This window comes from Salmo trutta, chromosome 15, assembly GCF_901001165.1.
Source record: "Salmo trutta chromosome 15, fSalTru1.1, whole genome shotgun sequence".
NCBI lineage: Eukaryota > Metazoa > Chordata > Actinopteri > Salmoniformes > Salmonidae > Salmo > Salmo trutta.
Window position 1 is genome coordinate 479,083 of NC_042971.1, and position 18,163 is coordinate 497,245.

The 18,163-nt window shown below is 41.0% G+C and overlaps 1 protein-coding gene across 1 annotated transcript; it reads right to left on the bottom strand.

Moving 5' to 3' along the window:
• Positions 1 to 7,182: 7,182 nt before the first annotated feature.
• LOC115149566 (zinc finger protein OZF-like) lies at positions 7,183 to 17,435 on the bottom strand. The gene is made up of 3 exons (XM_029692523.1): positions 17,425 to 17,435; positions 10,411 to 10,427; positions 7,183 to 8,698 (listed from the first exon to the last, which is right to left on the bottom strand). The coding sequence occupies exons 1-3, from the start codon at positions 17,433 to 17,435 to the stop codon at positions 7,494 to 7,496; spliced, it is 1,233 nt and encodes a 410-aa protein (XP_029548383.1). The 3' UTR covers positions 7,183 to 7,493.
• Between the last annotated feature and the right edge of the window lie 728 nt (positions 17,436 to 18,163).

Sequence of the window (18,163 nt, forward strand, 5' to 3'; positions counted from 1 at the left end):
GCAGAGCGCTATAATAATAGATAATGTCATGTTACAGGCTGAGCAGAGCGCTATAATAATAGATAATGTCATGTTTTAGGCTGAGCAGAGCTCTATAATAATAGATAATGTCATGTTTTAGGCTGAGCAGAGCTCTATAATAATAGATAATGTCATGTTTATAGGCTGAGCAGAGCTCTATAATAATAGATCATGTCATGTTTATAGGCTGAGCAGAGCTCTATAATAATAGATCATGTCATGTTTATAGGCTGAGCAGAGCTCTATAATAATAGATCATGTCATGTTTATAGGCTGAGCAGAGCTCTATAATAATAGATAATGTCATGTTTATAGGCTGAGCAGAGCTCTATAATAATAGATAATGTCATGTTTATAGGCTGAGCAGAGCTCTATAATAATATATTTTACTATTTCAGTCAATGTTATAGGCTGCAGTTGATCCAATGTTATTAACATTTTGTTGGTGGCCCACTTCATCTCTAAAGTAATAATTACCATCTTTTCTAAATGATAATTCTTTAGTTTAGCCTTTCCTTGAAATGGCTTTTTTGCCCATGTTTTTTGTCGACTAACAAACGTTTGCTAATATGTTCAGTCTCCCCAAAGCGCTTGTCCTTTTGCTAATATCTTCAGTCTCCCCAAAACGCTTGTCCTTTTGCTAATATGTTCAGTCTCCCCAAAACGCTTGTCCTTTTGCGAATATCTTCAGTCTCCCCAAAATGCTTGTCCTTTTGCTGATATGTTCAGTCTCCCCAAAGCGCTTGTCCTTTTGCTAATATCTTCAGTCTCCCCAAAGCGCTTGTCCTTTTGCTAATATGTTCAGTCTCCCCAAAATGCTTGTCCTTTTGCTAATATGGTCAGTCTCCCCAAAATGCTTGTCCTTTTGCTAATATGTTCAGTCTCCCCAAAACGCTTGTCCTTTTGCTAATATGTTTAGTCTCCCCAAAACGCTTGTCCTTTTGCTAATATGTTCAGTCTCCCCAAAACGCTTGTCCTTTTGCTAATATGTTCAGTCTCCCCAAAACGCTTTTCCTTTTGCTAATATGTTCAGTCTCCCCAAAACGCTTGTCCTTTTGCTAATATGTTCAGTCTCCCCAAAACGCTTGTCCTTTTGCTAATATGTTCAGTCTCCCCATAACACGTGTCCTTTTGCTAATATGTTCAGTCTCCCCAAAACGCTTGTCCTTTTGCTAATATGTTCAGTCTCCCCATAACACATGTCCTTTTGATAATATGTTCAGTCTCCCCAAAACCACTGTCCTTTTCATGTCAATAATGATTCGTATTTTATGTATTTCTCCAACATTATTTAGAAATCTGCGTTTTGCTGCTATACACACTCTACGCAAGGCCTACAATAGACACACGTCAAACGTTTCATTTATAACTTGTTTGCCATTCTGTGAGACAATTAAGTTGTGATTTTGTGGTGGGAGGGACTCTGATGGTATACACATGTTACAGTTAACCAATAAGGCCAGAGGAAGTGTGGTATATGGCCAATATAGCACGGTTAAAGACTGTCCTTATGCACAACACAACACAGAGTGCCTGGATACAGAACTTAGCCGTGGTATATTGGCCATCTATCACGGAGGTGTCTTACTGCTATTATAAACTGGTTACCAACGTAATCAGAACAGTAAAAATACATGTCATACCAATGGTATACGGCCTGATATACCACGGCTGTCAGCCAATCAGCATTCAGGGCTTTAATCACCCATTTTAAAATGTAGCTTCAACATTATATTATAACATAAATTCCTATAGTACAGAACAACATTTTCAAGTATAGAATTTCAGTAGCATGCTGCTTTAAAACAACACATTCGTTCAAAACAGTTGGACAGTTAGAGCCCGTTTTTAAGACAGTACTTACTGATGGTAATCAGATCTCCTGACTCCTCTGTCAATATGACCGTAATCTCTCCCTCTTTCTCCTCCTTCACTCCAAAAACTACATCCTCCTCTTTCTCTGCCTCCTCTTCTTTCACAGTAACATCCTCCTCCTCTTTCACTCTGAACGCATCTTCCTCTTCTTTCACTGAAACGTCTTTCTCTTCTTCTTTCACTGTAGCAGCCTCACCCTCTACTTCTTGTTTCACTGTAACATCCGCCTCTTCCTTCTCCTCTTTCACGACAATGTTCATCCCCAGAGCTTCTTTCTCCATCCAACAGACCTCTTCTATAACAGGCGAGGAATACATCAGTAAGCTCATGGTCGGGGATGTTAGCTAGCTAGCTAGTTAGCATGAGCGACTAGTTTAGTACTAGGCTAACTTATCAAGCCAGCTAGTTGATTAACAATGTACCTATAACATTTAAATGGGGGCAATTATCTAGACGTCAGAAGTATATTTAAAACACAGAGTCAAATATGCACAGAAACAGTCTAAATGTTTCGGCTGTTGGCTACCAATGTGGCTGACTCGTTGTTGTTGATCCGTTCCGTCCACTAGATTATACGTCACGCTGCAGCATCGCCTGAAAGACGCACATCGCCGTCTGCTGACTGGAGGGAAACGCAGTTATGATACGTTTTTTTTAATTTTCATTTGCAGACAAATGTATTTTCATTCCTTTCAGTAAATAATAATATTATATTGAGACGTTCAAATAGAGCAGTGCATATTTTAAGTGAGAATTTAAAACATACTGTCCTTCACATCTGTATTTAAGGCAGTTTCATATTAATTAATTTAAAGAAACCCACTGGTCGCACACTGGTTGAATTATCCTCATACAAACCTAACTGTATCCCCAGGCCCTGGTATATCAACAGACTGCATACAAAAAGGCACTGAACACAAGTTCTACATCCTTGAATTAAGGGGTTTCACGGGGGTACGGGGTTCCCCTTGTTAGACAAAAAGTAAATCATCTCCAAAATGCTAAGCAGAGTCTCCGGACTCCGGAGACAAAACAAAAGGCCTGATGGAGAGGAGGAATAAACTGGGTCATAGCAGCAGTAGTCTATATACACGCTGACTCTCCTAGTGAACAGAATATCACAGGGTCATAGCAGCAGTAGTCTATATACACGCTGACTCTCCTAGTGAACAGAATATCACAGGGTCATAGCAGCAGTAGTCTATATACACACTGACTCTCCTAGTGAACAGAATATCACAGGGTCATAGCAGCAGTAGTCTATATACATACTGACTCTCCTAGTGAACAGAATATCACAGGGTCATAGCAGCAGTAGTCTATATACATACTGACTCTCCTAGTGAACAGAATATCACAGGGTCATAGCAGCAGTAGTCTATATACATACTGACTCTCCTAGTGAGCAGAATATCACAGGGTCATAGCAGCAGTAGTCTATATACATACTGACTCTCCTAGTGAACAGAATATCACAGGGTCATAGCAGCAGTAGTCTATATATATACTGACTCTCCTAGTGAACAGAATATCACAGGGGTCAGGCAGCTCAAACTATTGGTTGATCAGCTCACAGACGAACCACAGTGGTAGGATAGTTAAAGGAAAACTCCACCCCAAAACTCTCTTTTGGTATTTGTTTCAGGAAGTCAGTTCCTGATTCTCGGTTGTGACTAGATGGGAGTACAGTTACGACAGGAAGTGACTTTTCATAGCAGGTTAAGAGAGCAATTTAGCTAACCCCTTTCCTAACCTTAACCTCAGTCTCCTAACCTGCTACATTAATTCTCCTAACCTGCTATGTCCATGAGGCAGAAATATTGGGCTAGTTTGTTTGGCATGGCCAGGTGCCCCGGATGGGTGGCGATTTCACTTAAGGACAAATGGAATGGACTACAATGTGCAAACCCCACCTCCTCTTTACCAGAAAGATGGACACTACAGTACTACTGAGGTGGATCAGAGATGGTAACCTCCTCTTTACCAGAAAGATGGACACTACAGTACTACTGAGGTGATCAGAGATGGTAACCTCCTCTTTACCAGAAAGATGGACACTACAGTACTACTGAGGTGGATCAGAGATGGTAACCTCCTCTTTACCAGAAAGATGGACACTACAGTACTACTGAGGTGGATCAGAGATGGTAACCTCCTCTTTACCAGAAAGATGGACACTACAGTACTACTGAGGTGATCAGAGATGGTAACCTCCTCTTTACCAGATAGGTGGACACTACAGTACTACTGAGGTGATCAGAGATGGTAACCTCCTCTTTACCAGAAAGATGGACACTACAGTACTACTGAGGTGATCAGAGATGGTAAGTTCCTCTTTACCAGATAGATGGACACTACAGTACTACTGAGGTGATCAGAGATGGTAACCTCCTCTTTACCAGAAAGATGGACACTACAGCACTACTGAGGTAGATCAGAGATGGTAACCTCCTCTTTACCAGAAAGATGGACACTACAGTACTACTGAGGTGATCAGAGATGGTAACCTCCTCTTTACCAGATAGATGGACACTACAGTACTACTGAGGTGATCAGAGATGGTAACCTCCTCTTTACCAGAAAGATGGACACTACAGTACTACTGAGGTGATCAGAGATGGTAATCTCCTCTTTACCAGAAAGATGGACACTACAGTACTACTGAGGTGATCAGAGATGGTAACCTCCTCTTTACCAGAAAGATGGACACTACAGTACTACTGAGGTGGATCAGAGATGGTAACCTCCTCTTTACCAGATAGGTGGACACTACAGTACTACTGAGGTGGATCAGAGATGGTAACCTCCTCTTTACCAGATAGATGGACACTACAGTACTACTGAGGTGGATCAGAGATGGTAACCTCCTCTTTACCAGATAGGTGGACACTACAGTACTACTGAGGTGATCAGAGATGGTAACCTCCTCTTTACCAGATAGATGGACACTACAGTACTACTGAGGTGGATCAGAGATGGTAACCTCCTCTTTACCAGAAAGATGGACACTACAGTACTACTGAGGTGATCAGAGATGGTAACCTCCTCTTTACCAGAAAGATGGACACTACAGCACTACTGAGGTGGATCAGAGATGGTAACCTCCTCTTTACCAGATAGATGGACACTACAGTACTACTGAGGTGATCAGAGATGGTAAGGTCCTCTTTACCAGAAAGATGGACACTACAGCACTACTGAGGTGATCAGAGATGGTAACCTCCTCTTTACCAGATAGGTGGACACTACAGTACTACTGAGGTGATCAGAGATGGTGACCTCCTCTTTACCATATAGGTGGACACTACAGCACTACTGAGGTGATCAGAGATGGTAACCTCCTCTTTACCAGAAAGATGGAAACTACAGCACTACTGAGGTGATCAGAGATGGTAACCTCCTCTTTACCAGAAAGATGGACACTACAGCACTACTGAGGTGATCAGAGATGGTAACCTCCTCTTTACCAGGTGTTCGCTGTAATAGCCAAAGCCTATTGAAAACTAAAAAGACTAAAGAAGCAAACTAATTTAAATAAAAAGGTTAAAGGCTCTCAAAACCCACCAATCAGAAGACCTCTCCTGATGTTCTGACTGACATGTTGTGTTATCTACCATCCAGCCATCCATTCACCCAATCAGGAGACCTCTAGTGATGTTCTGACTGACATGTTGTGTTATCTACCATCCAGCCATCCATTCACCCAATCAGAAGAACTCTAGTGATGTTCTGACTGACATGTTGTGTTATCTACCATCCAGCCATCCATTCACCCAATCAGGAGACCTCTAGTGATGTTCTGACTGACATGTTGTGTGATCTACCATCCAGCCATCCATTCACCCAATCAGAAGACCTCTAGTGATGTTCTGACTGACATGTTGTGTCATCTACCATCCAGCCATCCATTCACCCAATCAGAAGACCTCTAGTGATGTTCTGACTGACATGTTGTGTTATCTACCATCCAGCCATCCATTCACCCAATCAGAAGACCTCTCCTGATGTTCTGACTGACATGTTGTGTTATCTACCATCCAGCCATCCATTCACCCAATCAGAAGACCTCTCCTGATGTTCTGACTGACATGTTGTGTTATCTACCATCCAGCCATCCATTCACCCAATCAGAAGACCTCTAGTGATGTTCTGACTGATACGTTGTGTTATCTACCATCCAGCCATCCATTCACCCAATCAGAAGACCTCTCCTGATGTTCTGACTGACATGTTGTGTTATCTATCATCCAGCCATCCATTCACCCAATCAGAAGACCTCTCCTGATGTTCTGACTGATACGTTGTGTTATCTACCATCCAGCCATCCATTCACCCAATCAGAAGACCTCTAGTGATGTTCTGACTGATACGTTGTGTTATCTACCATCCAGCCATCCATTCACCCAATCAGAAGACCTCTCCTGATGTTCTGACTGATACGTTGTGTTATCTACCATCCAGCCATCCATTCACCCAATCAGAAGACCTCTCCTGATGTTCTGACTGACATGTTGTGTTATCTATCATCCAGCCATCCATTCACCCAATCAGAAGACCTCTAGTGATGTTCTGACTGATACGTTGTGTTATCTACCATCCAGCCATCCATTCACCCAATCAGAAGACCTCTCCTGATGTTCTGACTGATACGTTGTGTTATCTACCATCCAGCCATCCATTCACCCAATCAGGAGACCTCTAGTGATGTTCTGACTGACATGTTGTGTTATCTACCATCCAGCCATCCATTCACCCAATCAGAAGACCTCTAGTGATGTTCTGACTGACATGTTGTGTTATCTACCATCCAGCCATCCATTCACCCAATCAGAAGACCTCTAGTGATGTTCTGACTGATACGTTGTGTTATCTACCATCCAGCCATCCATTCACCCAATCAGGCCTCTAGTCATGTTCTGACTGACATGTTGTGTTATCTACCATCCAGACCTGTCCTGACATCCATTCACCCAATCAGAAGACCTGTCCTGACATCCATTCACCCAATCAGAAGACCTCTCCTGACATCCATTCACCCAATCAGAAGACTTGTCCTGACATCCATTCACCCAATCAGAAGACTTGTCCTGACATCCATTCACCCAATCAAAAGAACTCTCCTGACATCCATTCACCCAATCAGAAGACCTGTCCTGACATCCATTCACCCAATCAGAAGACCCCTCCTGATACGTTGTGTTATGTACCTTCCAGCCATCCATTCAGAATAACTAGTTTCTATAAGTACATAGATGTAGATGTATATAATGAATGTCCACTAGTGACTAACATAGTTATATAGAGTTTTACTCAGATAATGTTGCATTAATCAAATCATTTTTACAATCAGCACACTGCGGAATAATAAGGGTTCATACTTGTATTCAACGAATCACATTTTAGACATGATCATGTCTCCAGAGTTAAAAACTAAAACAAAAGTAGAGGCCTATTTTTGAGTTAAATTTCATATAAACAATATGATTTAATGTGCCATAAAACAACAGTCAAACATAAGTCAGAACACAGCCTGTCTATTCTGTCACGTGATTTCAGGTCCTCTGTCCGGGGAAAATGTCTTTCCACAATTAGGTTCCCTAACTAAAACTCTTTCCAAACTGGGAGCTTATCCTCCCCTGTGTGTGTATGTCCACATGCCTTTTCAGGTTCCCTAGCTTAGTAAAACTCTTTCCACACTGGGAACAATGGTACGGTTTCTCTTTAGAGTGTATTATCTTATGTATGTTCAGGCTATCTAAGTCAGTAAAACTCTTTCCACACTGGGAGCAGTGGTAAGGATTTTCTCCTGTGTGTGTCCGTTCATGCTTCTTAAGGTCCGGTGTTCTTGAAAATGTCTTTCCACACTGGGAGCATTGGTAAGGCTTTTCTCCTGTGTGTGTCTTCTCATGCTCCTTCAGGTTATCTGACAATGCAAAATTCTTTCCACATTGGGAACAGCGGTAAGGCTTCTCTCGAGAGTGTATTCTCTTATGTTGATTCAGGGTCGCTGAATGGGAAAAACTCTTTCCACACTGGGAGCAATTGTGTGGTTTTTCCCCTGTGTGTGTCCTCTCATGTGATTTTAAGCTTTCTGACAATGTAAAATTCTTTCCACAACGAGAACAGGGGTAAGGCTTCTCTCCAGAGTGTATTTTCTTATGTTTGTTCAGGTTCCCTAAATGGGAAAAACTCTTTCCACACTGGATGCAATTGTGTGGTTTTTCCCCTGTGTGTGTCCTCTCATGTGATTTTAAGTTTTGTAATAACCTAAAATTCTTTCCACAATGGGAACAGGGGTAAGGTTTCTCTCCAGTGTGTATTCTCTTATGTTTTTTTAGGTTCCCTAAATGGGAAAAACTCTTTCCACACTGGGAGCAAGTGTGTGTTTTTTCCCCTGTGTGTGTCCTCTCATGTGATTTTAAGTGTTCTGACAGCCTAAAATATTTTCCACAATGGGAACAGGGGTAAGGCTTCTCTCCAGAGTGTACTCTCTTGTGTTTTTTTAGGTTCCCTAACTGCGCAAAACTCTTTCCACACTGGGAGCAATAGTGTGGTTTTTCCCCTGTGTGTGTCCTTTCATGTAATATTAGTTCATGAGTTCGTGAAAATCTCTTTCCACACTGGGAGCATTGGAAAGGCTTTTCTCCTGTGTGTTTTTTCTCATGCTCTTTTAGGTTCCCTAACTTGGTAAAACTCCTTCCACACAGGGAGCAGTGATGTCGTGTCACTGGTTTGGGAGTCTCTGGGTCTAGTTCCCCTGAAGGACTCTTCCGTCTGTCAAAGGGAAAGTCTGGTCTCTCTCCTGCCAAAGACAAACAAAGTATTTAGTTAAACAGAGACCTGAATGAAACCATATGATAAAACAGTCTTCCTATTGAGGTTTAATTCAGACTAGATATTTCGTTATAACACAACATTTGGATCCTGGATGCTGATTGGTTAATAGCTGTTAGTTATTCACAATACTACCCGGGTAATGGCTGTTAACAGTTCTATTTGAATCATTCCTACACATCCACTGTCCCACAGCTCAACCAGGCAATTTATAAACTAATCACCACTATCCCACAGCCCAGCCAGGCAATTCATAAACTAATCTCCACTGTCCCACAGCCCTGCCAGGCAATTTATAAACTAATGTCCACTAGAAAGAATTATCTAGACATTATTACCCCATGATTCTAGCCTAGCATTTGGTTTGCAACAGAGGAGATTCATTAATATTAATTAATATAAGCTCCTATGACCATGGCCGATGGGACAAGAAGAAAATAACAGAATGAAATAACAACAAGCCGAAGTGGCAAACTGAGGCAACAACGAACACTGGTGCTAGTGTTGTCTGATTTAGGAACACTGGTGCTAGTGTGGTCTGATTTAGGAACACTGGTGCTAGTGTGGTCTGATTTAGGAACACTGGTGCTAGTGTGGTCTGATTTAGGAACACTGGTGCTAGTGTGGTCTGATTTAGGAACACTGGTGTTAGTGTGGTCTGATATAGGAACACTGGTGTTAGTGTGGTCTGATATAGGAACACAACTTTTATTTTTATAGGCCAGTCTGAGATATGGTTATTCTTTGCAACTCTGCCTAGAAGGCCAGCATCCTGGAGTCGCCTCTTCACTGTTGACATTGAGACTGGTGTTTTGCGGGTACTATTTAATGAAGCTGCTAGTTGAGGACTTGTGAGGCGTCTTTTTCTCAAACTAGACACTAATATACTTGTCCTCTTGCTCAGTTGTGCACCAGGGCCTCCCACTCCTCTTTCTATTCTGGTTAGAGCCAGTTTGCGCTGTTCTGTGAAGGGAGTAGTACATAGCGTTGTATGAGATCTACAGTTTCTTGGCAATTTCTCACATGGAATAGCCTTCATTTCCCAGAACAAGAATAGACTGATGAGTTCCAGAAGAAAGTTTTGTTTCTGGCTATTTTCAGCCTGTAATCGAACCCACAAATGCTGATGCTCCAAATACTCAACTAGTCTAAAGAAGGCCAGTTTTATTGCTTCTTTAAATCAGCACAACAGTTTTCAGCTGTGCTAACATAATTGCAAAAGGGTTTTGTAATGATCAATTAGCCTTTTAAAATGATAAACTTGGATTAGCTAACACAACGTGCCATTGGAACACAGGAGTGATGGTTGCTGATAATGGGCCTCTGTACGACTATGTAGATATTCCATTAGAAATCAGCTGTTTCCAGGTACAATAGTCATTTACAACATTAACAATATCTACACTGTATTTATGATCAATTTGATGTTATTTTAATGGACAACAAAAAATAGCTTTCTATCAAAAACAAGGAAATGTCTAAGTGACCCCAAACTTTTGAAAGGTAGTGTATGTTAAGTCACTTTTTGGAAACGGAACGGAGAAAACAAGGGGTAGCTTGTTCTCTACGTCGTCTGATTCTAGACATATCAGTCATCATCCCAGGACCCTCCGTTGAAGAGGTATTGACGAGCCAACTCCGAATATCCAAAGTTAAAAACTAATTGAAGGCGGTACTTACTGGTGTTACTCAGATCTCCTGTCTCCTCCTCTTCATCTTTCAATGTGACAGTAATCTCTCCTTCCGTCTTCACTCCAAACACTACATCCTCCTCTTCTTCCTCTTGTTTAACTGTAACATCCTCCTCCTCTTTCACTCTGAACGCGTCTTCCTCTTCTTTCACTGTAACGTCTTTCTCTTCTTCTTTCCCTGTAACAGCCTCACCCTCTACTTGTTGTTTTACTGTAACATCCTCCTCTTCCTTCTCCTCTTTCACGACAATGTTCAGCCCCAGAGCTTCTTTCTCCGTCCAGCAGACCTCCTCTTCTTTAACAGGAGGGGAGTAGTTTAGGGAGCTCATGTTCGGGGATGTTAGCTAGCTAGCTATCATTAGCGACTAGGCTAATGCTAACTTAACCAGCCAGCTACTATAGCTGACTAATAAACAATAACGTAATATTAAATTAAATAGGTTAACAAGTAGATACGACAGAAGTGTGTCTAAAACACAGTAGCTAATATAGACCGAAAGCGTCTAAATATCTTGAATCTTTCGGCTATGTTGGCTAGCAAGCTACCGAGGTGGTTGACGAGCTGTTTATGAAGAACCGTCCACTAGATTATACGTCACGCTGCAGCATCGCCTGAAAGACGCACATCGCCGTCTGCTGACTGGAGGGAAACGCAGTTGAGGATCACATTTTATTTTCAGACAAAGATTATTTTACATGGATTTAATTAAATAATACTATTATATTGAGACATACAAAGACAGGAATGTGGTGATTGATTAGTGAGAATATATTTTTTTTCTACAGCACATTTAAGGCAGTTTCATTCAGTCAAACAACATATAAATAAGTAGCCAGCTACTGTAGGTCTATACTGCTCCTACATGGTGTAACAATACATCATGTAGATATATATAATGAACAGACTAGGTCTATACTGCTGCTACATGGTGTAACAATACATCATGTAGATGTATATAATGAACAGACTAGGTCTATACTGCTGCTACATGGTGTAACAATACAGTGCATTCGGAAAGTATTCAGACCCCTTCACTTTTTCCACATTTTGTTACATTACAGCCTTATTCTAAAATGATTAACACTACCGTTCAAAAGGTTGGAGTCACTTAGAAATGTTCTTGTTTTTGAAAGAAAAACACTTTTTTGGTCCATTAAAATAACATCAAATTGATCTGAAACACAGTGTAGACATTGTTAATGTTGTAAATGACTATTGTAGCTGGAAACAGCTGATTGTTTAATGGAATATCTACATAGGCATACAGAGGCCCATTATAAGCAACCATCACTCCTGTGTTCCAATGCCACGTTGTGTTAGCTAATCCAAGTTTATCATTTTAAAAGGCTAATTGATTATTAGAAAACCCTTTTGCAATTATGTTAGCACAGCTGAAAACTGTTGTGCTGATTTAACAAAGCTTTTGTAAACAGTGTTGTTGCATAACAATCAGGGAGTAGAACAACAATAATCATCACCCTCTTGACCAATCTTCCCTCCCCTTAACATTGGGTTGATTCAGACCCTGTCAGTGTACCAGGTGGACATTGGATTTGATTCAGACCCTGCCAGTGTACCAGGTGGACATTGGATTTGATTCAGACCCTGCCAGTGTACCAGGTGGACATTGGGTTTGATTCAGACCCTGCCAGCATGGCCAGAAATGTATTCCAAGGTCAGTAACTTATAACCACAGAACCACCCCAGACCTTTCATGCATGACTAAAAACACCTAAGTATTAGATTTACTGCCATGGTCTAGTATGTCACCGCCTCAGACACCATTCACAATGCTGGCTGAGGTACGAGTAAAACATGACATATTATTTCCTAACCATTCACAATGCTGGCTGAGGTACGAGTAAGACATTTTACATTTTAGTCATTTAGCAGACGCTCTTATCCAGAGCGACTTACAGTAGTGAATACATACATTTCATGCATTTTTTTTGTACTGGCCCCCCGTGGGAATCAAACCCACAACCCTGGCGTTGCACACACCATGCTGGCGTTGCACACACCATGCTCTACAAACTGAGCCACAGGAACATATTATTTCCTAACCATTCACAATGCTGGCTGAGGTACGAGTAAAACACAACATATTATTCCTTAACCATTCACAATGCTGGCTGAGGTACGAGCAAAAACATGACATATTATTTCCCAACCATTCACAATGCTGGCTGAGGTACGAGTAAAACATGACCTATTATTTCCTAACCATTCACAATGCTGGCTGGGGTACGAGTAAAACATGACATATTATTTCCTAACCATTCACAATGCTGGCTGGGGTACGAGTAAAACATGACATATTATTTCCTAACCATTCACAATGCTGGCTGAGGTACGAGTAAGACATTTTACATTTTAGTCATTTAGCAGACGCTCTTATCCAGAGCAACTTACAGTAGTGAACAGTTCACTTAATTGTCCATTGAAATAAATTTTGACAATTTAATCATTACTACATTAAGGCCTGATTGCTGGAGTGCTGCAGAGATGATTGTCCTTCTGGAAGGTTCTCCCATCTCCACAGAGGAACTCTGGAGCTATGTCAGAGTGACCATAAGGTTCTTGTTCACCTCCCTGACCAAGACCCTTCTCCCACGATTTCTCAGTTTGGCCGGGCGGCCGGCTCTAGGAAGAGTCTTGGTGGTTCCAAACTTCTTCCATTTAAGAATGATGGAGGCCACTGTGTTCTTGGGGACCTTCAATGCTGAAGACATTTTTTGGTACCCTTCCACAGATCTGTGCCTCGACACAATCCTGTCTCAGAGCAATATGGACAATTCCTTTGACCTCATGGCTTGGTTTTTGTTCTGACATGCACTGTCAACTGTGGGACCTTATATAGACAGGTGTGAGCCTTTCCTAATCATGTCCAATCAATTGAATTTACCACAAGTGGACTCCAATCAAGTTGTAGAAACATTTCAAGGAAGATCAATTGAATCAGGATGCATCTGAGCTCAATTTCGAGTCTCATAGCAAAGGGTCTGAATACTTAAGTAAATACATTTGTAAAAATGTTTTTAAAAAATGATTTTGTTTTGTCATTATGGGTTATTGTGATGTCATTATGGGGTATTGATTATTCAATTATAAAATTATTCAACTTTAGAATAAGGCTGTAATGTAACTAAATGTTTAAAAAGTGAAGGGGTCTGAATACTTAATGAATGCACTGTATACCCCTTGCAGTTTTGTACACAGTCATGTGATACGTGGTATAGAAGAGTCCAATCTTAGGAGAGTACATGGGAGGCACTATACTGTGTGTCTGCAGGTGTTTATCTGGTCAAAACCACTGATACAGGAGCCCCTCCACCCTCTGGTGGGATGGATCATGTCAACAGAGAAACCTAGATTCAAATACTTAGATTTGTGTGTTTTGGGTATATGTCGTGAAATTGTTAGATATTACTTATTAGATATTACTGCACTGTCGGAGCTAGAAACACAAGCATTTCACTACACCCACAATAACATCTGCTAAACACATGTATGTGACCAATAAAATGTGATTTTGATTTGAATTAAACGTCCTATTTATCAAAGATGCTTTTGGCTGGAGTCAAAATGACTCCAAAGGATTTGAATTTGTTAAAAGTCCATATTGATACAGAAACACTAAACCATGATTTAGATGTATTAACAACCAGTTGATTGACAAAGTCATGAAAAATTGGAAGAATTGAATAAAATAAATTTTTGGCTATGATAAAAGACATGCCTCTGAGGGCAAAATGATCCATGTCAGAAGTATGGTTCAATGCAAATATGTTGTGGGTGTAAAGTTTATTTTAAATTCTCACTCATTAAACACGAATCAATCAACACATGCTTATCTTTGAACGACTTAATATAATATTAAATTTTTCTGAAATAAATGAAAAATAAACGTTTGGTTCCTCCACTGCGTTGCCCTCCAGTCAGCAGATGGCGATGTGCGTCTTTTAGGTTCAGGCGATGCTGCCAGTGTGACGTATAATCTAGTGGACGGGACGCTCCTTCAACAACAACAGCTAGTCAGACACCTCGGTAGCTTTCTAGCAAACATAGCTACAACATTCACGCTCTTTACACTGTTTTGGTGTATATTAGTCGCTGTGTATTAAACACACTTCTGTTGTATGTACTTGTTGGCCCATTTAATTATATATTTACGTTGTTTGTCAGCTAGCTGGTTTGCTAAGTTAGCTTAGAACTAGGCTAGTCGCTAATGCTAGCTAGCTAACATCCCCGACCATGAGTTCACTAAGCTACTTTCCTCCTGCTAAAGAAGAGGAGGTCTGCTGGACGGAGAAAGAAACTCTCGTCAAAGAGGAGGAGGAAGAGGAGGCTGTTACAATACAAAAACAAGTAGAGGGTGAGGCTGTTACCGTGAAAGAAGAAGAGAAAGACGTAACTGTGAAAGAAGAGGAAGACGCGTTCAGAGTGAAAGAGGAGGAGGATGTTACAGTAAAAGAAGAGGAGGAAGAGGAGGATGCAGTTTTTGGAGTGAAAGAGGAGGAGGGGGAGATGACTGTCACATTGGAGGAAGAAGAGGAGGTTGGAGATCTGTTTAACACCAGTAAGTACCGTCTCTGCAGTCGTTGAACCAATATGCAGTAAAGGGGTTCTACACTTTAATGTTGTTCTGTAGGAATGGCTGAAGCTTCACTGTAACGTGTAGAACATCAAGAGTGGACCATCAACAAAACGTTAACAATTGATGAAATGCATCCAATGACAATGCCTGAAATACTGTAGTCCTCAATATCTCCTATTAGATTAGCCCAATATGTTCTCTTAAAGGGACAATCAGTAGTTATTACATCCATTTTCGTACTTATACATTAATGATATGTACCCATTGTTTCTTGAAGAAATCCCTTATAAATGCCTCATGAGCTTAGTTCAACTGTCGTACCCCATCAGAACCCAAAATATAAGCTTTTTTATTTGTCAGTAAATATAAACACTGTATATCCTCAAACCATGGTTAAAAATATAATGCTAATATCATGGATGGTTACATTTCTCCAGCCCCATCCCTCAGCTTTTTACTGAAACGGGAAGGGAGTACGCTTTGTTATTGTTTCTACTGCTGATTGCTGCCCCCGTTACTCCTCAAGGTCCAAGGACTGTATGTTATTTTCAGAGGTAGACTGGCTCTGGCAGCTAAAATAGTCAAATATTCCACCTAAATGTGAATCGATTCTCAATTGCGATACATTTATAGAAACATAAATTGCTGTACTTTCATATCACATAAAAATCATTTCACATAATACTTAACCTCTCTCGGGCAGGTGGGACGCTATCGTCCCACCCACGGTTCACACTATTCAACAGCCAGTGAAAAATCAGAGCGCCAAATTCAAAACCACAAAATGTCATAATTCAAAGTTCTCAAACATAGGACTATTTTACACCATTTTATAGATACACTTCTCCTGAATCGAACCATGTTGTCCGATTTCAAAAAGGCTTTACAGCGAAAGCAAAACATTAGATTATGTTGGGAGAGTACTTAGACACAAATAACCACACAGCCATTTTCCAAGCAACTAGATGCATCACAAATACCCAAAACACAGCTAAATGAAGCACTAACCTTTGACGATCTTCATCAGATGACAATCCTAGGACATCATGTTACACAATACATGCATTTTTTGTTCGATCAAGTTCATATTTATATCCATAAACCCCATTTTACATTGGCACGTGACGTCAGGAAAATATTTTGCCTCCAATACTGCCGGTGAATCAGCACAAAAATGTACAAAAAATACTCGTCATAAACGTTGATAAAATATTAAACTGTCATTCAAAGAATTATAGATGAACATCTCCTTTATGCTAACGCTGTGACAGATTTCAATAAAGCTTCAAGAGAAAAGCACACTTTTCAATAATCGGGGTACTGCACTCAGAAAAATACACTAGGCAATACAGATACCCGCCATTTTGGAGTCATCTAAAATATTAAATAGCATGAGAAATATTCACTTACCTTTGATGATCTTCATCAGAAGGCACTTCCAGGAATCCCAGGTCCACAATAAATGTTGCTTTGTTCGATAAAGTCCATAATTTATGTCCAAATAGCTCCTTGTTGTTAGCGCTTTCAGTTAGCTACTCCAAGTGTAGGAAGCGCGCGGAAAATGTCACGACAACATTTTTTAAAAAGTTATATTTACGTTCGTTCAAACATTGTAAAGCATTAATCTTTAGGGCCTTTATAACGTGAAACTTCAGTAATATTCCAACCGGACGATTCCAGTGTCCTCACGTGAATGCGCGCCAATGAACAGATGTCCTTCCCTGGATCACCAACTTCCCCACGTTCTTGTTCGCTTTCTGTTCATTCTAGAAGCCTCAACTTTCTAAAGACTGTTGACATCTAGTGGAAGCCTTAGGAAGTGCAAAATGAACCCTAAGTCACTGTGTGTTTGATTGGCAATGACTTGAAAGGACTACAAGCACCAGAATTCTCACTTCCTGGTTAGATTTTTCTCAGGTTTTTGCCTGCCATATGAGTTCTGTTATACTCACAGACATCATTCAAACAGTTTTAGAAACTTCAGTGTTTTCTATCCAAATAATAATATGCATATTCTAGTTCCTGGGCCCGAGTAGTAGGCCGTTTAATTTGGGTACGTTTTTCATCCGGCCGTGAAAATACTGCCCCCTACCCTAGAGAAGTTAAATATCGCATCAAAATAGGTAACCAGTCGCGACGCCCCAAACGGTAACCAAATTGGTTTCTCGTCATTTCTCCTTCCTTCAGGCTTCTTTTTCTTCTTTGGACTTTATATGGCGGTTGGCAACCAACTTTAAGGTGCATTACCACCATCAACTGGACTGGAGTGTGGACCTCAGTTCATCTTTTTATCACCCATGTGGGTATAAACCAAGACACTCATGAAGAGGGCACAACAAAACATTTCCCCCCTCAGGAGACTGAAAAGATTTGGCATGGGTCCCCAGATCCTCAAAAGGTAATACAGCTCAACCATCGAGAGCATCCTGACCGGTTGCATCACCGCCTGTTATGGCAACTGCTTGGCATCTGACCGTAAGGTGCTACAGAGGGTAGTGTGAACGGCCCAGAACATCACTGTTGCCAAGCTTCCTGCCATCCAGGACCTATATAATAGGCGGTGTCAGAGGAAAGCCCACAAAATTGTCAGAGACTCCAGTCACTCAAGTCGTAGACTGTTTTCTCTGCTACCGCACTGCAAGTCTAGGACCAAAAGCCTCCTCAACAGCTTCTACCCCCAAGCCATAAGACTGCTGAACAATTCATAAAATCGCGACCGGACAATTTACATTGACCCCCCACCCCCCTCCCTTTTGTGCACTGCTGCTACTCACTGGTTGTTTGTTACCTATGCATAGTCACTACACCCCCACCTTCATGTACAGATTACCTCAACTAGCCTGTACCCCCGCACACTGACTTGGTAACGGTGCTCCCTGTATATAGCCTCGTTATTGTTATTCTCATTGTGTTACTTTTTATTATTACTTTTTATTTTAGTCTACTTGGTAAATATTTTCTTCTTCTTGAACTGCACTGTAGGTTAAGGGCTTGTAAGTAAAGCATTTTACGGTAAAGTGGGGCGGCAGTGGTTAGAGCATTGGACTAGTAACCGAAAGGTTTCAAGATCAAATCCCTGAGCTGACAAGGTACAAATCTGTCGTTCTGCCCCTGAACAAGGCAGTTAACCCACTGTTCCTAGGC